General features: G+C 33.3%; 1 protein-coding gene across 1 annotated transcript; it reads left to right on the forward strand.

Annotated features, from left to right (window-relative positions):
• Positions 1–223: 223 nt before the first annotated feature.
• LOC139488413 (sodium- and chloride-dependent creatine transporter 1-like) lies at positions 224–23,445 on the forward strand. The gene is made up of 14 exons (XM_071273984.1): positions 224–418; positions 1,144–1,275; positions 2,459–2,603; positions 11,176–11,268; positions 12,951–13,083; positions 13,607–13,741; positions 14,758–14,861; positions 15,345–15,469; positions 16,434–16,546; positions 17,531–17,668; positions 19,162–19,264; positions 20,315–20,415; positions 21,333–21,503; positions 23,051–23,445. The coding sequence occupies exons 1-14, from the start codon at positions 289–291 to the stop codon at positions 23,195–23,197; spliced, it is 1,770 nt and encodes a 589-aa protein (XP_071130085.1). The 5' UTR covers positions 224–288; the 3' UTR covers positions 23,198–23,445.
• Positions 23,446–23,782: the final 337 nt, after the last annotated feature.

Raw genomic sequence — 23,782 nt, forward strand, 5'->3', positions numbered from 1 at the left:
AGTTATTGTCATACATGTATCAGTTTAAAGTGTGTGACGATTGATCAGAATTTTAATCAAGATTGGTGTTTCATTTTCTTAAATGAAGCAATAACGCATGAGGATATATAATTTTCGGAAGATAATACATCTCGGTGACTTAAAAGTGTTAGTAAACATCCACATACGTATGTCACATTGTATGCCACCCACATTATAGCGCACAAATAAACACCGTCAAATAAACATATCAATTTAAATATCGTTGCAGGTAATAAAGGATATATATTAACTGCCAAGATTCAAAATATGGAGAAATTTAGAAATGAGCGAGTAACATGGACAAGATCATTGGATTTTGTTATTTCTTGTGTAGGATTTGCTGTTGGTATGGGAAATATTTGGCGCTTTCCATATTTATGTTACAGAAACGGCGGAGGTATGAATAATTATGCACGTTCGAAGTTTTATATTTTATATGTTGTTATTATGTTTATAAGGTACTACAGTTAAAATTTTTTTTTAGAAAACATGCATGATATTTAAGATTTAAAATAATGATAATAATAAGATAAGATAGTCATACTATACAGCATAAACGAAAATATTACAAACAAAGAACAACAAAATATAACGCTAACAACCATCATTGACAAAAAGAGCACGGCGAAAACGAGTCCTGAGTATACGGTGTTTGATAAGATTAATTTATTCATATTTCATTATCAAAACAAGAAAACACCAAAAGATAAAACAAAAGTTTTTAACATTCGATGTGTCACTGGTGAGTCTTTTGTAGACGAAACGCGCGTCTGGCGTAAATGATATCTATGATGAGCTAAAAAATGTAATTATAAGTATTGATAGATTCTTTATGTAACTTCATAGGGTTGTAAAAGCGTTGTCCGTGCTCACATTTTTAGAATGAAGCGCTTCATACAAAATATACTTCGGTCAACGCTTTTACACCTCAATGAAGTTACAAAAAGAAGCATTCAATTCTTAAATGTGTTTTTAAATTATCTTAACTAATTCGGACGTTGATTTATAATTTAGAATAACTATAATATTGCATAACCCATAAAAATTGCCACTTGGGTTGATTGTCGTAAAATAATTTCAAACTAGTGTAAAACTATATTCATTACACTTATTTTATTTTAGGAGCCTTTTTCATTCCGTACATTATAATGTTGGTATGTGGCGGAATACCAGTATTTATGTTGGAGGTGGGGCTCGGACAGTACATGAGTCAAGGTGGCTTGCATGCTTGGAATATTGCACCATTATTTAAAGGTAAACATTCAAAATATATACTGCATGTTTTAGGATTATAAAATTTCATCTGCCATTTATCTATGGAGTTGGAAACATCTTGGGGTTTCGAGAGATATTCACAAATCCGATATGGCCTAATGAATAGACGTGTTGCTTATCTTGTTAGTACACTATATGAACACAACAGTAGTGACCAGTGGAGCAGAAACACATAACACTTCAAGAGCGCAAGAGTTCACTCGATTTTGATCGGATTGTTGTTGTTTTAATCTGGATTTTTGTAGTTTTTAATGGATTATACTTTTTTTGTTCATCATAGTATTTGTCTTTTTTTCAAAGTATGGTTTTAATAATCATTGGTACCCCCTTTAAGAACAATCCTCTTATTGCTTCAAATTTTTGTGTCAAAATAAATTAAGAGCAGAATTCTGCATGTTTTCTTCATTTGCTGAAGAAACCCACCTCCATCACTATAGTTAAGTTACTATGTGTCCGTTCGTCCGTTCGATCCGCTTCAGGTTAAAGTTTTTGGTCAAGGTAGTTTTTGGTGAAGTTAAAGTCCAATCAACTTGAAACTTAGTACACATGTTCCCCATGATATGATCTTTCTAATTTTAAATGTCAAATTAAAGTTTTGACCCCAAATTAACGGTCCACTGAACATAGAAAATGATAGTGCGAAGTTCAGGTTAAAGTTTTTAGTTAAAAATTTGGTCAAGGTAGTTTTTGATGAAGTTGAAGTCCAATCAACTTGAAACTTAGTATACATGTTCCCTATGATGTGATTTTTCTAATTCTAATGCCAAATTAAAGTTTTGACCCCCATTTCACAGTCCACTGAACATGGAAAATGATATTGGGAGTGGGGCATCCGTGTACTATGGACACATTCTTGTTTAGTCTGTGCCTCCGTCAGTTCGTCTGTCAGTCCGTCTGTCAGTCCCGCTTCAGGTTAAAGTTTTTGGTCGTGGTAGTTTTTGATGAATTTTAAAGCCAAATTAGAGTTTTTACCAAAATTTCATGGTACCCTGAACATCGAAAATGTTAGCGCGAGTGGGGGCATCTGTGTTCTTTTAACACATACTTGGTTTTAGATTATTAGAGCATATGTTATATTCTATATCCAATTTGACCTACATGTATGAGGGTGCATATTTAAGTGCGATTCTTCGTTTATTTACACGTTTTTGCTTTTTTGTAGGTATAGGTATTGCTATGACAGTAATACTTTTTCTGATGAACATTTATTACATCTTCATTATGGCATGGGCCGTTTTTTATTTCATAATGAGTTTGACAACAACATTACCTTGGTCTCACTGTAATAATTCATGGAATACTGAGAGGTACGTTCACAACCAAAAATAAATGATGTTGATTACCGTAGTCTCACTGTAATAATTCATGGAATACCGAGAGGTAAGTTAATAACCAAACATAAATGGTGTTGATTACCGTGGTCTCACTGTAATAATTCATGGAATATCGCGAGATAAGTTAACAACCAAACATAAATGGTGTTGTGCTATGAGAGAGATCTTTTGAATAAAAAGTCACATATATTTGTACGACTCAAATCTAGGACAGGTTCCAAATCTATGGCATAATCAAAATTTAGGGCAAAGATAACGTTTCAAACGCCAAACAAAGTTTTTTTGTTTTCTCCAAATCTAGGGCAGATCTTGAAATTACGGGAAAAAGTTACATGTAACGTCACAAAAAATAATGTCAGATCTGTAAATCTGCAAATGCAAAAATTTAGTTCTTCCCTGGTCGGGATTCGAACTCCGGCTACTGAGATATCTTGGCCCTAAATCGCCCTAAACTATGCCCGGCCTGCTAGATTACTCGACCACCTTGTCTCGACAAAAATCAAGCTTTCGGTTGCCGGATGTTAATTTTCTTCGTCAGTTTTTATCTAGCATCGTAACACATTATATTACAGATCAGCTGAATTATCTATCGTAGTTGACATTACCAATTAGTGTTGGATGCAGTCATAGGAAGACCTAATGGATAAAACATTATATAATCAGCGTCAAAAATTATGAGAGATTAATGTAAAATTTGGATGAGCGTCTGTGTACATAATTATAGATATTCTAAAGCAACGTCATGCAAACTCCTCGTTTTTTCTTCATTTTTCCAGTCCTGTGGTCAGTGTATGTTTTCTCTTCTTGTTTTTCGGTGCATTTTTTAAGGTAAATTTTATTGAACCATTTAATATATTTTCTTAATACTTAAAAAATTGTTTTCCTTGCATTCAATCTAAAATTGGGTTCACATAAATCTATGTACTTTAAAAGACAACCTGGTTGACATTTTTATTTTTTTTAAATACGCCTACATTATTTCTTTAGAAATATTAAAAATATAATCGTTAATTTTGTAAAATTGTTTGATTTAAATCTGTGTACATTAAGAGACAACCAGATTGCTATCAGAATATCTAAACGTTATTAACTTGTTTTTTTAGTGCTTCATTCAATTTAAAATGTAATACATACATATTTTTAATGCGTCCTAAGTTACTTTTATTTTTCTTTCAAACGAAGAAACGATGCAACGATTCATTTAGAACACATCTAAATTGATTTAATTTGATGCTCACGATAGTCTAAAATTACCATTTCGCGACTGACGGGATATATTTAAAGACGAATTACATATATGTATTTCATTAAGCATAGTTATAAGAGTTGCAGTATATAAAAAAAAATAACCATACATATGTCTCGAAATATAAATGCTATGTGCACTCGGCTCGAAACAGGAACAGCCTCGCTTTCTACCTGTTTCTAAGCCCTGTACATATAACATTTATATTTCGAGACAATGTATGGTTATTCTATATTTACATATGACATGTATGGTAGTGATATCAAAGGGGGAATGATTTATTGTAGGTAATATGATAACAGCACTTTGAAATGGTTAAACCAAGATTGTGTTACATGACAATTTAACATAGAAATGGTAAAACCAATGGTGTGTAAAATGGCAATGACATATAAAATCGTCCAGTTGTATTCTTCTGCAAGTAAAGTAGTTCATGTACTGTACACTTAAAAGGAATATAAGTTTCGTTCCCGAGGGTATCAGTAGTCAACATTTCGGTGTTGACATGAATATCAATAAATGTGGTCATTTTTATAAATTTCCTGTTTACAAAAATTTGAATTTATCGAAAAACTAAGGATTTTCTTAACCCAAACATAGATTACCTTAGCCGTATTTTGCACAACCTTTTTGAATTTTGGATCTTCAATGCTCTTCAACTTTGTACTTGTTTGGCTTTATAAATATTTTGAAATGAGCGTCACTGATGAGTCTTATGTAGACGAAACGCGCGTCTGACGTACTAAATTATAATCCTGGTACCTTTGATACATGTAGCTAATTAAATACCAAACTCCAAGGAAAATTCAAAAGCAGAAAGTCCTTTATCAAATACCAAAATCAAAAGCACAAACGAATGGAAAACAGCTGCCATATTCCTGTACAGGCATTTGTATGGAACTTCATTGCTGCCTTATGATGACGATAATTATATTATATTACGGATTGAGTTAAAAAATGTTCTTCAGCAAATATACTATTACGATATTTGATGTATACTACTCTGTCAATTTGCTATACCACTCAGATAAATTTATATCTTATAAAGACATCTTGATATAAAACGGAGCTACCTTTTCGTACTGTTTTTTTTTACTAAACTATAATGCTTTTATGCGATATTGATAATTATCATAATAGTATACCAATGTATCGTAATAAAATAGTAACATTACAGAATAGTATATAATAATAGTGAGGTGACAAAAAAGTATGAACAAGTTGTTTAATGTTAATATATTAAAGTTAAATCACAAAAATACTGAACTCTGTGCACAAATCAAACCGGAAACCCTTATCAAATGGCAAAATCAACAGCTGAAACACATCAAACGAATGGATAACAACTGTCATATACCTGACTTTGGTACAGACATTTTATAAGTAGAAAACGGTGGATTAAACCTGGTATCATAGCTAGCTAAACCTCTCACTTGTCTGACAGTCGCATTACATCCCCTTAAATTGACAACAATGTGTGAAAAAAAACCCAGACATAATCGGTAAAAATGTCAAAAATAGGGGTACAGCGTTCAACATTGTGTTATAATTTTAATCACTATGAAAACAAACAAATATGTAACAAAGGAACACTAGAATGCATATAGACAAAGCACATTACAAGAAATGAAAGACAAGAAAACATGAAAATACCATTACCATACCACAATAAAACAATTAAGGGATGTATAAGTACAGAGTCACGTCATTTGACAAAGAAACACAAAAGGCATAAAGACAAAGCATATTAGCAAAAATGATTGACACGAATACATCTTTTTTAACCATAGAACAATAACACTATGACGGGATGTATAAGTACAGAGCCAAGTCAAATAGATATCACCATAACATACTAAACAGTAAAAGTAATATTCATAAAGACAAATAAAAGAATACTATAACACGTTATTAAACAACAACGTAGGTATCCAGAATCTATACTTGAAGACCATCGTGTATCATTTGTGAAGTTGATACTGATTATTTATAATCAAGGTCTTGATACCTTCCGATGAAAGTTTTAAGAAAGAGGACGAGACGTTCTTTGACACAACCCTGCGCGCTGGTTTATCAACTTCTTGCCCAGACACTGCTGACGTTTAACAAAGTCTGAGTAGGAGCTGCGAGCTCTTGAATACCAAAAAAAAATGGTATATTGCTACAAAGGTGTAGGAAATTAATAATTTAAAAATTAAAATCGTCTCGTTTGTTATAGATTGTGGTACAGGGATTACCGTCTATGTCAAATTCGAGGTATATAGATGTCTTTGTAGTATAAAATGTATCTTTATGATATAGCAATATCGAATAATAGAATTGTAAAATGACAAAATATTATGAAAAGGTAGCTCCATGTTATATAAAATTTTAAACATCTATATAATATATAAATTTATCTTAGTAATATATCAATAGTTACCAAAGGTACCAGGATTATAATATATCAATTCACAGAGTAGTATAATTTAAATGTAAGCCTAAATCCTTCAATTGGGAATACAACTTCAACATTTTTATGGATTCAGTCGAGGATTTTGATTCTAAACATACTTTATTCATTTAGATATGAAAAGGATTGAGCAACAGGCGCAGCCTATAAAAGCTCTCTCCATAATACATGTAAAAGGTATAATTCAATTATAACAACAGTGTTTAAAATAATGCAATATAGTGGAACATGCATGCTACTTGTGAGCAAACACGAGCAAATATATGTTAACCGTGTTACTTTCTAAATGCAAAGTATATTTAAATATATAGGCACTTACATGTTTAACTCCGCCACATTATTTATGTATGTGTCTGTCCCAAGTCAGGAGCCTGTAATTCAGTGGTTGTCGTTTGTTTTTGTGTTACATATTTGTTTTTCGTTCATTTTTATGCCCCACCTACGATAGTAGAGGGGCATTATGTTTTCTGGTCTGTGGCTCTGTTCGTTCGTCTGTGGTTCCGTTCGTCCGTCTGTGCGTCCGTTCGTTCAGGTTAAAGTTTTTGGTCAAGGTAGTTTTTGATGAAGCTGAAGTCCAATCAACTTGAAACTTAGTACACTTGTTGCTTATGATATGATCTTTCTAATTTGAAAGCTACATTAGACTTTTGAATCCAATTTCACGGTCCACTGAACATAGAAAATGAAAGTGGAAGTTTCAGGTTAAAGTTTTTGGTCAAGGTTGTTTTTGATGAAATTGAAGTCCAATCAACTTGAAACTTAGTACATATGTTCCATATAGTATAATCTTTCTAATTTTAATGCCAAATTAGATTATTACCCAATTTCACGGTCCATGGAACATGCAAAAGGATAGTGCGAGTGGGGCATCCGTGCACTTTGGACACATTCTTGTTTTTATGCCCCACCTACGATAGTAGAGGGGCATTATGTTTTCTGGTCTGTGGCTCCGTTCGTTCGTTCGTTCGTCCGTCCGACCGTCCGTTCGTTCGTCCCGCTTCAGGTTAAAGTTTTTGGTCGAGGTAGTTTTTGATGAAGTTGAAGTCCAATCAACTTGAAACTTAGTATATATGTTCCTTATTATATGATCTTTCTAATTTTAATGTCAAATTAGAGTTCTGACCCCCATTTTCACGGTCCACTGAACATAGAAAATGATAGTGCGAGTGGGGCATCCGTGTACTGGGGACACATTCTTGTTATTTAAATAAGGCCGTTTGTTTTCTCGTTTGAATTGTTTTACATTGTCATATCGGGGCCTTTTATAGCTGACTATGCGGTATGGGCCTTGCTCATTGTTGAAGGCCGTACGGTGACCTATAGTTGTTAATGTCTGTGTCATTTTGGTCTATTGTGGACAGTTGTCTCATTGGCAATCATACCACATCTTCTTTTTATACTTAATCGTCAGTTATTTAAAGTACCTTAATTGAAACATGCAAATATCCTTTATAAGTCATTAGAAATATACATATGGATTGAAAGAGACAAGCTTGCTTAGTGGAATAAATGAATCGACGTTGGAGTGTAGGAAAAACAAATAAAAAATAAAACAAAAATTAAGTAGGTTTCAAACAAAACGTTGAGTGTCACTGATATATTTCTGAACAGATTTAAAAATAGCAATATTCATATCATATGAAAATAATCTGTTTCCAAAAAGTAGTAATTCAATATTCTTGTCAACATTATCAACAATGAAGTAAATGGAATCAAGAAGGATCTGTCTTACATCATTATACGTAGGGCAAATAAAAAAGAAATGTTGGTTATACTCAACAGGATGGTTACAGTTTGCGCAAAAAGTGTTCTCGGGTAAGAACTGATTAAACAAATGAGATTTAAGGTTGCTAGCATTATTTCTGAGTTGACAATGACTTATATTAAGTTTCCTTATCCTATAATTGAAAGGTTTAAATATATCTTCAGTCCCATAAAACTTATCCAGTCCACTTCTAAATATACCCAAACTTGGTGATTTTTGTAAACTCAAAGGAAGACTATTCCAAAGTCTTATAGTGGAAGGAATGAAACTATTAAAATAAGAGCTAGTTCTAGCTAGAGGCGGGTGAAAAGTGCAGTCGAGGATTATGCCAGGCAATGGGCTAAACGCGAGAAGGAAGTCGTAGACACTCTTTCCAAATGGATTAAGGCTGTGAGGTCGTTGATACAAATTAGAATTAAGAAACTGAATGGGTCTATCAATGCCCATGCTACGTCAATCTTTAAAAACCCAAATGTTGCAAAACACTTATCCTACCTCCATGACAAATATGTTGTTGTCTCAGCAGACAAAGCCACAAACAACATCGTTTTTTTTGTGTGACTGTGTAAAACTCATTACATTAACTGCTTGATAAACGAATTAGGTATTGACAATTCACTTGGAAACTCAACATATACCCTCACGATACTTACCAAAGAGGAAATCCTGGATAATCAAATGTATGTTCTATGTTCCTTTGGAATTTCAACCAAAGATGAAGAACTGGATCTTCCATCACTGTATTGGATACCTAAACTACATTAGTGTCCTTACAAAGAACGGTATATTCCTGGGTCTTCCATCTGCTCCACGAAACCTCTTGCTAAATTATTAACATCTATTTTATCAGCAATCAAAGCCGGGCTTCAAAGTAATTGTGAAACTGCATATTCTAGAGGTGGCGTGAATCAGAATTGGATACTAAAAAATTCCAAAGATCTTTTAGAGTACATACAATCTAACCCTCTTTCATCTTTCAATAGTATTAAAATATTTGACTTTTCTACACTCTACACAGGTATTCCACATTCCAAACTAAAAGACAAATTGAAAGAGTTGGTATTGCTTTGCTTCATAAAAAAGAATGGCCAACGTAGAAACAAGTATCCTGTCTTAGGGAGGGATACATCCTACTTTCTAAAGGATCACTCTGATTCAAACAAAAAAATTCTCTGAAACTGACATTATCAAGATGCTTGATTTCTTGATTGACAACATATTTGTTACGCTCGGAGAACGTGGTTTTGAACAGACTGTCGACATCCAAATAGGAACCAATTATGCCTCTCTGCTTGCCGACTTGTTTCTTTATTATAATGAGGCTGACTTCATACAGGAACTTCTTATGAAGACAGATAAGAAGTTAGCAATATCCTTTAACTTTACTTTCGCTATAAAGATGATGTTTTCTCACTAAATAATTCAAAAATTTGGTGACTATGTTGAACGCATCTATCCCATCGAACTAGAGATAAAGGATACTACAGATACATTTCAGTCGGCCTTGTATCTTGACTTACATGTAGAAATTGACAATAGGGGTCGGATGACAACAAAACTTTAAAACGAAAGATATGAGTTCAGCTTTCCAATTGTGCACTTTCCATTTCTAAGTAGCAACATTCCATAACCACCTGCAAACGGGGTATATATCTCCCAATTGATACGATATTCCCGTGCTTGTTTTTCCTATCATGATTTTCTTGATAGAGGGTTGCTGCTCACAAGGAAGCTATTAAACCAAGAGTTCCCATGGCGAAGTTGAAATCATCTCTTCGTAAATTTTACGGACGCCATCACGAGTTGGTTGACCGTTATGGAATAACCGTTTAACATATGATATCGGATATGTTCCTTACGTCGTAACTACAATCCCCTTCCCTTTCATGAATGTGGCCTACCTAATTAGACTATTTACCAGATTTGTTATAACATGAGCAACACGGCGGGTGCCACATGTGGAACAGGATCTGCTTTACCTTCCGGAGCACCTGAGATCACCCCTAGTTTTTGGTCGGGTTCGTGTTGCATATTCTTTAGTTTTCTATGTTTTGTCATGTGTACTATTGTTTGTGTGTTTGTCTTTTTCATTTTTAGCCATGGCGTTGTCAGTATATTTTCGATTTATGAGTTTTACTGTCACTCTGGTATCTTTTGTCCCTCTTTTAAATGTCCTAGTAGTAAAGACAATTTCCTTCATGTTAAAATTCAACCCTTTAATGAAATGATCATACTCATTATAAGGCAGCTGCGGCGTTCAATACATTTGCTTGTTTAGAAAATAGTGGATTGTACATAGTAAATGCACACTGAAAGTGACGGTTAACTGGAGGCAGCAACCATTTAACTTCAAAGGAGGTGGGCTATGTTTTTTTGTTTGGGGATTTTTTTTTTCTCGACTGTATCAACAAATTATTTTGCTTTAAAAATAACACTATTGGGCCATTGGCGAAAATCTGGATTCAGAAAATTTTTTCAACTGCATGTCAGCCACAATATTTTTTGAATCAAAATTTATGATAAGAAAAATGTTTTAGGGAAAAAAACATACCCCCCCCTCAAGTTAAATGGTCGTGCCATATTGATGAGCAAACACTCTCAGTCAAATTTGTCTGAGCGAGTGACAACATTAGTTAGGATTACTTATATTATTTTTATACTGAAAATTCAGAGTCCAAATGCATGCATATTGTATCCTTAAAATCATATAGACATGTATTCCCTATTGCGAGTCTACGAAATAATAATCATCTCCATGACACTTTCGCTCAGTGAGAATTCGTCATTGGAGTTCGAAATGTGGCCATTGATCATTGTTGATAATTGTATAAATTTGTCAAAATGATAACATTAAAAAGTAAAATTACAAAAATACTGAACTCCGAGGAAAATTCAGAAATGAAAGTCCCTAATCAAATGGCAAAATCAAAAATTTAAACACATGAAGCGTATGGATAACAACTGTTATATGCCTGACTTTGTACAGGCATGTTATTATGTAGAAAATGGTGGATTGAACCTGGTTTTAAAGCTAGCTAAACCTCTCGTTTCCTTCTATTCTCATTGTCGTCGTTTTTTCTAGGTGTTATTCTGGTGAGAAGTGGAATGTTACCTGTCCTGGAAATAACTGTACAGTAAATGTGACATCTGTTGATTCAACTGTAGAATTTTGGGAGTAAGTAATGTTCTTTTTAATTAAGCCATACAGTTCAATTTTGAGTTATATCGATTTTAGCAAGGTAGGCAACTAAAAGTTGTTAAACGAATGTTTTCTTGAAATCAACTCCGAAAGGTATATAATCGGGAAATTGGATATTTTTACAGCAAAATATTATTCAGCTGCAACACTGATAGTCCGAATTTTACTCTTTTTCCGTATTGACACAGGTTTTAGATTAAAAAAAATACTAATCAGTCATTATTGCAAGCGGGAGAATATAAAGCGTTTGGCTAGGAAAATTCACGTTCGATAAAAAATAATGTATGGTATGATATTTAAACGGTAAGGACTCTTACATTTTTGAACATTCACCCAGATGAAACAGTTGGAAACAAGTTTCTTTTTTTTAAACCACAATACATGCAATACATATTATGTTACCATATTGTGTGGCTTGTGCGATTCCTAAATACATATCTACATGAAAGGTGTTTTAATGTACTTTTTGAAATAAAAGATGTTTAAAGTGAAAACATATTTACATCTCATATAAGTGTCATGAATTTTGATTTGGTTGTTAGCTAGTGATTACTCATGTATTTCCAAAATATTTTGAAATTTTTCATCATCTCCGGAATATATGCGTTTTTACTTTTTTTGTGTTCTGATAAAACGTATATGCCGTTTTTAGGCAGAAGATGCGTGACGCTTGATCTTTTGTGCGCTCTTTCAAAGGTGAGGTTGTTTTTTGCTAACGTCTTAAAGCGATGGAATAATGAAATTGTAATTCGAATATTTCACTTAATCACTTAATATATAATAACACTCTATATTGATATTTTATGTAATTAAAAAGATAACATGTTTAGTAGGGGTATTTGCGTAAAAAAAATACCAATCTTTAAAAGAAATTACTTTCTTTACCTCTAACAGCCATTGTTCGCAAATACTGTCTTCCTCTGAATATAATATGATTGTTCATTATTCGTTTGTACATTTTATTCAAGTATCAACGGCATCAGTTGGTGTCAGTTAAATGCATTTCAATTCAAAAGTTATTAATCGATAAACTGTATAATTATCAATATATTAATCTATTTATAGTGCTTCCGCATTTAAATTATCATTTGATTTTGAAAGTTTACTCAATATGCAACGGTTTTGTTGAGAATTCTATCATGAACTTTTTCCCACTCCGATAACACAAAATAAACAAAAAAGAATAAATTCATCTTCATTTATAGAAATCGTGTAACTAGCTCGTATTATACTTTTGTAACGGTTTACAGGACTGTCAAAACTTCATACTTTATAAGAAATAAAAAAAACACCGTTGATGCATTGATTCTCAAAGAAGATGCTTCATTCCAAGCATTGCGATTTCTATAAGATTGTCTTTGTAAACGGATGTCCAATAAAACAAGGGTTGTATCCTTAATTTGCTCACTTATCATTATGAGCGAGTAATTATTTTAATATGAAGGAGTAATTATTTTAATATGAAGGAGTAATTATTTTAATATGAAGGAGTAATCATTTAATAGATGAAACAAAAATATTCAGGTAAAGGTTACTATGTGAGGTAACTAATCATAAAGCCGTTGATTGGGTAAAATGTTTCCATATTGAACCAGATCAGGGTGTAGACCACACTTGTACTTTACTAGTCATGTGGGTCGGTACTGCTTTCGTTTTAGGAGACGTGTTCTACAGATAACAGATGGCATCGATAAACCAGGCGGATTGGTTTGGGAAACAGTCCTTTGTTTATTATTTGTTTGGACTATGGTGTATTTTTGTGTTTGGAGAGGAATAAAGTGGTCAGGCAAGGTGATAAAAACTTACCACATGTATCTACATGTATATCAGAGGAAGCTAAGTTCTAAATAAACTCCGTTATTCTGGCATATGTCGTTTTTTTTTATTTTATTCATTTCGGTTTACTGTTGTAAAATTTACTTTCAATCGAGATTTGTTCTCACATTAACTTTAACTATATCTGCACAAATTCACAAGACTCGATTTGTGACTTTTTTTCCAACAAATTCAGTTGGAATATTGTTCTCTTGTATAACACACGTTTGATCTGAATGCAAATATCTGATAAAATCATATGGCACCGATATAGGTGGACACGGTAGTACGATGTTCTACAAAGTATATCGGGAACACTAGCGAAGTAAAGACCAACTGTACAGGAAACCCACAACTATTCAGCGTTTTAAAGTGGGCAGTACAACAAAAATGTCAAATTCAGGACTGTCAAAACTTCAAAATGACATTATTTTTCAAAAACAGTTTCGTTTCGTTTTTTTGTTTAATATATATAAAAATATAATTTCACATATTTCAGGTTGTTTATTTCACAGCTCTATTTCCATACTTGATACTGACAACATTGTTAATAAGGGCAGTAACATTAGATGGTGCTATCTATGGGATTAAATATTATCTAAGCCCAGACTTTAGTCGACTTTCTGACCCACAGGTAAATAGCATAGTATTGTAAGGTAAAAAATATCTCAAATTGATTTTATAAACTTTGTAATTGATAGTTTTCCTCTAATAGTTGATGTGTTTCCCTAGGTTTCAGTTTGTAACCCGCATTTATTTTTTCTCAATCGATTTATGACTTTCGAACAGCGGTATACTACTGTTGCCTTTATTTAGTGTTAAATACTCAAATGTAACAAAAAAAGCAACGCCAAATCATTACATTTGTTGGATATTGTGACACATGGTTTATCTCGACAATATAACTTTCGAACCTTATGATAGAATCACATAATTGATAATCATAATTTTGGAACAAAAGTTGTAGAAAATCTGTTACCTTACCTCTCATCAATTTTAATCGCATCTTTATGATTTTTTGTTATGTAGCATTTTCAAGGCTCCGTGTTGAAGACCTATTACGGTTTACCTTTACAAATTGTGACTTGGATGGAGAGTTGTCTCATTGCCACTCATACCACATCTTCTTATATCTATTTATAAATCAGTTGCGTCCAAACATTTTCCTTCATCAGGAAGCTCAAACCATAGGATGTATATAGAGTACTTCATACTAGGCTTTAACATTCTCCTCCCGTCTAGATGAAAAGAAATTTCCTGTCTGGAATGTATCCTCAAGATAGTATCATTGTAAAATACTACCCCGTACCCTCTTGTATTATTTTTAGACGGATTGTTTAAAAAAAATCTTAATATTAGAATGAGTAGCTTCAATTCAAATCAAACAGCATCAGAAAATTGAACTTCCCAGTTGATGACCTTATCACACGTGGGTGAAACTGACGAACGGAGTATTCGAAATACATTTCGAAAGTAAATTTTTGAAGATATTAATGCTTATATGATAGAAATTTGTTTATATCAAATGTTATGAAGAATGCATATTGTTTATACTCACCCTAATATAAGATAAAAAAATCAGAAATAGAGTCATAAACATATGAGAGAATTACTGTTAAATTTAAATCCAATCTGATACTTTGATCACAGGTTTGGATTGACGGCGGGACACAGATCTTCTTCTCATATGCCGTTGCACTTGGCTGCATGATCACCCTTGGCAGCTATAACAAGTTCCATACTAATTTTTACAGGTAAAGATGAAGGTAACATGACAATATATGTCACTTAAAAATGATTAAACCAATAGTTTGTAATAACATGACAATGTTAATTTTAAAAAGTTTAACCAATTATGTGTAACATGACTGTCACTTAGAACCGGTTAAACTAAGTTGTGTATTATAACATGACAATGTCATTTTGAAATGATTAAACCAATTGTGTGTAACGTGACAATGTCGTGTGTAGATGTTTAAACCAATTGTGTTTCACTTGACAATGTCGGTTAGAAATCGTTAAACCAATTCTGTGCAACACAGATTCCGTTCGATGTAGAATCACTTTGCCATGGGTTATTTCACAGGCACTTGTCTCTGAATTAATTTGACCTATATTATATACAATAAACGTGTCTCTAAATTAATATAACCTATATATACTTTAAAGGTGTATATGTAAGTGCCTTTGGTATTGTTTTTCGTGGATGTTTAAATATGTTGTCCGTTTTTATTCAGGCAGTGTATGGTGATTGCATCGGTGAATAGTGGTACCAGTCTTTTCGGAGGCTTTGTTGTTTTCTCGGTGTTGGGTTTTATGGCCAAACAACAAAATGTTGATATATCAGATGTGGTGGATGCAGGTAAGTGCAACAACATTATCACTTAACTTAATCGGTCAGTGTTGTTGTGAAAAAATGGCAGGTAATTAAAGTTCGTGTTTTGAAGCCGAAGTTTAACAATTGTCACATGTTTGTCATCCATGCGTATTGCGATCACCGGATTTTTACAAGATGGGTCACACTAAGGTCTCTTTGCATACGGAAAATATGTCGGGGGAATTGCCTGGAAGGAAGCAATTAAAATAAAGTAAACTTCTTCTAAATATGAATAAATTAAAGAATTTTCTTCAGAAAAAAAGTATATGTACATAAGTTTTATAATGAAAACTATCACTTGAGTTATAAAAAAACATATGCATTATTTTTTTTAATTTGATGTTTCCTATGACTTTAAGTATCAACTTTACAAAATATCTTTTATCCTCAGCTGTTAAGCCTAAACATTTTGTCTCTATGTGTTGATGAACTATAACTATTACTAGCTTGTGGGAAATACATGTACATTTAAAATAATCATCAACCACGTTCATTGAAATTGAAGAGGTGACTTGTATGTATGTTACATTTTGTAAGTTATTTCATCAGTATTATAGCGTTGACCTGTATCAAAGTTTTCATTATCTCAATTTAAAAAAACGTTTAATCAGAATTTTGCATTGTAAAGATGTCGATTTCGAAGATACATGTAGTATAGTAAATCTTTGTTTTTGTCCACCGCGTAATGCGTTGCGGGAGACATTGAAATACCGGAGTCCATCCGTCTGTTTGTCATGCAATGTAATCACAAAAATGATATCCAACTGGTTACGCGGCTATTTCCATCCATGATAGTTATTATCAGTTCTTGATTTTTCTTTAACTTGATTTAATCTTTCAATACTTTAATTTCTCTTTTTGATATGTAAATTGTAGTCGTACACTAACTTGGTGGTACATGTATGGTTCTACATGTACAACAATTGTTACATCACTAATTTTATTACAGGTCCAGGACTTGCTTTTATAACTTATCCGAAGGCTGTTACACAGATGCCTGTATCGCAATTATGGGCAGCTCTTTTTTTCTTCATGATTTTTCTGATTGGAATTGATAGTCAGGTGCATGTTATGACGTATATTTTCATGAATTCTATCATTTCAAGGCCGAAAACTAATTTATCACAAAAGAGAGCTGAAAAATACCAAAGGGATATTAACTGATACATCGAAAACAATCTGACATACCATGGCATAATACGAAATACGATAAAAAGACAACTTGAAACAACAGTGCACAAAACACAACATGGAAAACCAAAGAATGACCAACACGAACCCAACAAAACCCGTGGGTGTTCTCAGATGCTGCAGAAGGGTAGGCAGTTCCTGCTCCTTGTGTAGCTCATGAAAGTACAAACCCGGTGATAAGACTAACTCGGTTGGTCACATTCGAGGACGGGGATTGTGGTTACAGCAAATTGAACATAGTATTACCGTCGTCCTCTGTGAAACAGATATTCAATAACCGTCCACCAACTCGTGGTGGCGTCCTTTAAATGTTATTACAACATTGCAAAACAGGGGGTTTTATCCACTTTTAAGTGTTTTCAGCAAACTTTCCAAAATTCGATTTGGCAACAAACCAGACAATAAGCTTATTAAGTGTACAAGGGTATACACATTATATTTTAAGTTTATAACAAAGTTAAAGAAGCGTTTGTCATTAAATATCATTCCAACATGTTTATATAAAAAAAAACATGATAATGGCGGTTATACCTTCAGTGTGTACTTTTTATAATACAAAAAACACAAATATACCGGTCAAAGTAAATAAAGCCATCGCATTTTTTGTGTCATACGAAGAGAATTTTACTCTTATTCTTTCCTTTGTGGTTTTATTCAACCGTTAACAATCTCGTAATGACGGCGTTCGTTTCAAAACAAATAATTGAAACGTACAAAACAAATATAGAAATTGTAAATAATGGTAATATTAAAAATTCACGTTGCTATACTAATTCTGTACATAATTTAACTATATATGAAATAAAATTTTAAACGTGGTCTTTAACATGTTAGATGTATTGTTGTTTTATTTAGTTTGTAGCGGTAGAAGGATTTACTGCAAATGTCATGGATTCTCTTCCTAAACGTTTCAATACTCCGAAGTCTAGAATGGTTATAGTGGCAGCCTATTGTTTTGTCAGTTTTCTGATCGGTCTATGTATGACATCGAGGGTAAGTTATTTAGAACAGAGTCACAATAGAGCATGGGATGGATATCTATAGACACCAATTTAGAAAAAAAAGTATAAGCAATCTAAATTTGTTATATGCGTTACATCTGTTTCTGGCATATTCATTAGTCATAACATAATGATAGTTCAAACACATTTACTTGGTTGTGTAAAAACACTTCTGCTGTTTCTGTCCCAACATTATGAAAATCAAAACATGTTCACTTGGTTGTGCAAAAAGTAAAATCACAAAAATACTGAACTTGGAGGAAGATCAATTGGGAAAGTCCATAATCACATGGCAAAATCAAATAACAAAACGCATCAAAAACGAATGGACAATAACTGTCATATTCCTGACTTGGTACAGGCATTTTCAAATGTAGAAAATGGTGGATTAAACCTGGTTCTATAGCGCTAACTCTCTCACTTTAATGACAGTCTCATCAATTTCCGATATTTTTACATTGATGCGTTAAATAAACAGACACAATAAATAAAATAGTCAAAATATGGGTACATCAGTCATCATCGTTTAACAATTTTAAAAGGAACAATTTAACAGAACACAAAAACATCTACTATCTACGAACACAAAACAGTATCATGTGTTTCTTGTAATGTACATGTATATTCACCAGCTTAACATTTTGATAAGTCGACTATAATGTTGTTTCTGGTAAAAGAAAAACATCTCGTCTGATACAAAAAGCCCAAACAATTAATCATAGTACACAGTTTCATTTTCAACAGATTTACACGGATGCAAAAGCCTCAATCAAAACATACCTCTTTACAATTATATAGAAAAATATACAAAAACCTTAAACTAAAGTTTACGGAAGCGTTGACTCCTACAAATAACATGGTGTTATGCAAACAAATAACAAAGTATGATACCAACAAAAAAGAAAGTATAGTGTCAACAAATAACAAGGTGTAATGATAACCATAAAAACATGATATGGTGCTAACACATAACACAGTATGATGCCAACAAATAACAAGAAAAAGTTGTAATTCTAAAAAATAACAAGGTGTGATTCCAACAAAAAACAGAGTGTAGTGCCAACAAGTAACAAGGTACGATTCCAATAAAATTACACCGTGTATGGCCAACATCTAACCAGGTACTATTCAAACAAATAACTATGCATGATGCCAGCAAAATACAAGGTATGGAGCCAACATATAACAAATACGATGCTTTAATAATGGTGGCCAGTTAGGAATGCTAAAATCGGATTTATAGTGTAATGCAAACAAATTACAAATTAAAGTAAAACTATGATGCCAAAAAAGAATTGAGGTGTAAAATGAACTGCAAAGAAATAACAACGTATGATTCAAACTAGAATAAGGTTTGATGACAACAAATAACGCGGTGTAATGCCAACAAAGAAGGTGATGTAATTTCCCGAGTTTCATATTAATTGGTAAACACATTTTAAGGAAGTTACTTCGTGCAATATGCCAATTGTATATTTTATATAGGGTGGCATGTACGTTTTCCAACTGTTTGATTATTATTCGGCGAGTGGAATGGTATTGTTGTTTGTATGCTTTATGGAGTCAATTGTCATTGGATGGGTTTTCGGTAAGTAGTTTGTTATAATCAAGACAGGTACAGTTTAGAATACTTTTACAACACTAAACTTATCAAAGGTGTACTGCATTCTAAGCGATGTAACCATGTTCTTAGGTGAAATTAAAAACAAATCATGAATTTAAAATTGTTACTATAAGTCGAAAGAGCATCAGTTAAGGAACAAGATAAGCTAAAAAGTGATAGTTTATGGAGCCCTTTTCAAAATATCATGCTAAACAGAGGTGTTCGTTCGGATATGTGGAATTTGTGAATGCGCAGACAAATCACATGTCTGGTTGAAATGGAGACGTTTAAATAAAGGGAGACTTTCGTGGGTTCAGTGCACTCAAGAAACCTTCCTACAACTCTTCTATGCAACCTTTTGCGGATGTTTCAGTCCCTTTCCAACATACTTACACTCATTTTCTGATGGTAGTCGATATTCTTGAAATTCTTCCCGGTTGCCACATTTTGCCGAGCATACCTATTTGATTTTTTTTTAGATTTGTGTTCTTCCTGAATATTAATGAAATATTTGTCATTCGAAGTTTATATATATCAATTAATCTCATTTAAACAAGTGTTTTCCCCCAGTTCTATGGTATATCTATTATATAACGTCAGTTAAGATAGCTTTCCCCCATAAACTAGCCCGAGATTACTCTGCCGTCCAACGGCTCTTTTGCCAGACAAGCTGGTGCCGTGGACTACCATAAACCCGCATGAATGTTCTTACCCGAGGTACTGGAAACGTCAACTGAATCTAAGTAATAGTACTTCTCTGAAACAGCTATAAAAGTGTATTTTCGAGTTGTGAGTTTGCATGTGCATTTGGTATCTTTTGTCTCTCTTTGAGAAACTGTAAATTACCTTGAATGCTTCTGGACATTAAAAAGCTTATAATTCCAATGCTGTTGTCATTTTGATTGCGATAGTCGTGTTTCCAAACTTTTATTCATGCTTAATTTACTTCACAGTCAAAATTTGTGTTGTAATGCATGGCTGAGTATAAATATTTCTATCCATATTGCTTTAGGAATAAATGGTCCTTTTTTACAGGTGCAGATAAGTTTTATGACATTATCGAGTTGATGATTGGATATAGAATCAATAAGTGGCTTTTAATATGTTGGAAGTTCTTAACACCAGCAATAACTATGGTAAGAGTAAAATATCAATTGATATTAAAAAAATGTTTTTAACAAGACTCAATTATTTCCGAAGGGAAAACAAATAAAAAGGCTACAGTCTTGGCATGTTCTTTCGGTATTTGTAGCATGCATACTGCATGACATCTCGATAGGATTAGCTTAAACCAGAAGTTACATGACCAATAATGTCCAAAACCTAATACAAACTTAAAAGATCTGAAAAACCAAAAGGGACAACAGTAAAGCATAGCACTGACAATGAATCAGACCTATGTATGAAGCAGATACATTCCTTAATTTGAAAGATTAAAAATTGTATAACAGCAAATTATAAAAAAAAACAACAAACAAGAATCTGTCCATAGTACACGGATGCCCCACTCGCACTATAATTTTCCATGTTCAGTAGGCCGTCAAATTGGGGTCAAAACTTTAATTTGGAATCAAAAAGAGAAAGATCATATCATAGGGAACATGTGTACAAAGTTTCAAGTTGATGTGACTTTAACTTCATGAAAAACTACCTTGACCAAGAATTTAACCTGAACTTCGCACTATCATTTTCTATGTTCAGTGGACCATGAAATTGGGACCAAAATTATAATTTGGCATTAAAATTAGAAAGGTCATATCATGGGGAACATGTGTACTAAGTTTCAAGTTGATTGGACTTCAACTTCATCAAAAACTACCTTGACCAAAAACTTTAACCTGAAGCGGGATGAACGGACGCACAGACGAACGAACGGACGAACGGACGAACGAACGAACGGAGGCACAGACCAGAAAACATAATGCCCCTCTATTATCGTAGGTGGGGCATAAAAAGCACATTCCGTGTTTGCATGCCATTACCGAACACTTTTATATAATGGTTTATGTCACATGCTTTTTAATGTCATATTAAATGGATTTTTTCCTTTCAGGGTATATTAATGTTTCAAATCATCACATTCAAACCAATTAAGTACAAAAAAACATATGTATACCCAGTGTGGGCCCAAGCATTTGGAGTTATGCTTGCAGTGGTATCTATTATATGCATTCCAACGTATATTATCTTTAAATTATGGAACGCAGAAGGTTCTTTAATTGAGGTATGTAGACATATTATTTTTATATTGACCATTTCACTTATATTTTAAATGATAACACTTTATTCGCGAAAACCGTCTACACTAAACACATTCTTTATTGTGTATGTGTTTTTCGGGTATGCATTGCCATCGTTTGAAAAATAAAATTCAGAATAAATACCATTCATCAATTCCTGTTTCATTAAGACACCAATATAATGAATCTGCTGTTGTTTGCATGTTTTCACTGCAACGGTTTCCTCTCTCAGTCATATTGAGTAAATTTGCAACAGTATGTCAATAAAAAGGATAAGAAAATACCAATGGCACAATTTACAGCTATACGTCGGAAGCCCGTGACCAAATGAGTCGAAAAGACGGTTGATTATACATTACATTCAATTTGACTGAATGACTATTTTTTTATTAACGCCACTTACAAAACTCTTGACTGTATCGTGGTGATCATTATTTATTGGTCGAGGAAGCCAGAATACTAGGAAAAAACCACAGGCCTTCCATCGGCAATACTTATCTTAATCAACTAAGATAGGATTCAAAAGCACCCACAACAAGCAGGGTTCGAACTCACAACCACAGTGTAAATAGGGAACTTCACTGATTAATGTAGATAGGATACTTATGAAGATAACAGTGGCGCATCCATAATTTTTCATAAGTGGGGGCCCATTGACTGCCTAAGAGGTGCCCGCTCTCGTCATGCTTCAGTGATTCTTTATATAACCAACCAAAGGGGGGGGCTTAAATCCGCCTCTGGATAAGATGTAGTAGGCTACTAATGAAAATAAGATGCGGTATGATTTTCAATGAGACAACTGTCTACAAGGGAGACCAAATGACACAGAAATGCCAACTATGAGATCACCGTACTGTTTTAACAATGAATAAATAAATACCATAGCGCATAGTCAGCTGTATAGATGTCCCCGAAATCACAAATGTAAACCAATTCAAACGAGAAAATTGACGGCCTGATTCATGAACAAGATATTGAAAGAAAAACAAATATGATACATAGCAACAATTGACAACCACTGAATTACAGGCTCCTGATATCTGGTATGGGATAGCACATACAAAATGTGGCGGGCGGGGTTAAACAAGTACGATTGCACCGACCCTCCCCTGGGACAGTGGTGTAACAGTACAAAACTATAAAAAAGAGTTTACCATGTTCAACTTGACCACTTATGCCCCATTAAACATTTAATATAAAACAATATATTTACCAACACAAACACCACCACAAAATCGTATGTAAAATCAAGTGCTGTGTAAAGGTCGGCATGTCCTGCTCCATTTATAGTGAGACTCGATATTATGGCAAGACATACAAATTTTTAAGGACATAAAGTACAGTAACAGAGCAAAAACTTATACAATCGGGTAAAAGTCTTCATAACATAAAGTGAAATAATTTATTCATATTAACTCAAGATATTATAAGACTATCTTATATTGGAATACAATTGAACCATCGTGTTCACAGTTATGTATCTATAATGTTAATATACTGATAATTTAATGCGAATGGTTCTAAATTGCAGCGATTCTATTCCACGAAAACACCAATACTTAAAGCTAGTCGAATACCACAGAAATGGAAAGCTGATAAAAGCCAGTTGTTCTGGGCTTGTGAAGATGACTTGGACGACAATTCGATGCCGTTATCTGAGATATTTGTCGATGCTTAATCAAAACGTGTACAAAGAAATGATTTGTTCAAGATAACGCAAATGTTGATGAATTCATATAATAATTATATATTATCATGATATTATATATATGTACAATAACATTTTGAGTTTTCCTCAAGATTATAGCTTGATGGTTTTGCTATGAAATTGTTTTAAGAAAATGTCATGTGCAAAACAATTTTTCAATGGACTTTTTTCAAAATACCTCATTTTCCTATTTTTCTCAATAAACTGGTTTCAAAGCATCTGCTTATCTCTTCAAGCCTCAGAAAAAAAAGAGCACGATCTGCTTATGAATAAAAGACAGTTCGGCAAACAAAAAGGCTCAACAATGCTTGCATAGACTTATTGAAAAAGTCTTCAAGGTTTCTTGTATCTTGTTACCGGCAAACAAATCCTGCCTAGTATCATTTCAATCTATGAATGGTTGAGTGTTCAAATATTTCGTTTGACTGCCACTTCCCACAAACGAAAAGACAAATGAGATTGTTTGTACTGTGGTCTATATGATTATATAAGAAATGCATGACACCGGTACGAAGGACTGATTGGAACATTGAGAGGACTGATGGGTCATTTTCG

Source organism: Mytilus edulis, chromosome 1, assembly GCF_963676685.1.
Source record: "Mytilus edulis chromosome 1, xbMytEdul2.2, whole genome shotgun sequence".
Taxonomy (NCBI): Eukaryota; Metazoa; Mollusca; class Bivalvia; order Mytilida; family Mytilidae; genus Mytilus; species Mytilus edulis.

Bases quoted from the DNA above. Each gene is read 5' to 3' on its own strand.
- LOC139488413 (XM_071273984.1), top strand. From the start codon at position 289: ATGGAGAAATTTAGAAATGAGCGAGTAACATGGACAAGATCATTGGAT. The intron at 2,604-11,175 runs GTACGTTCACAA...CGTTTTTTCTAG, and splicing joins AATTCATGGAATACTGAGAG to GTGTTATTCTGGTGAGAAGT. The intron at 15,470-16,433 runs GTAAGTGCAACA...ATTTTATTACAG, and splicing joins ATCAGATGTGGTGGATGCAG to GTCCAGGACTTGCTTTTATA.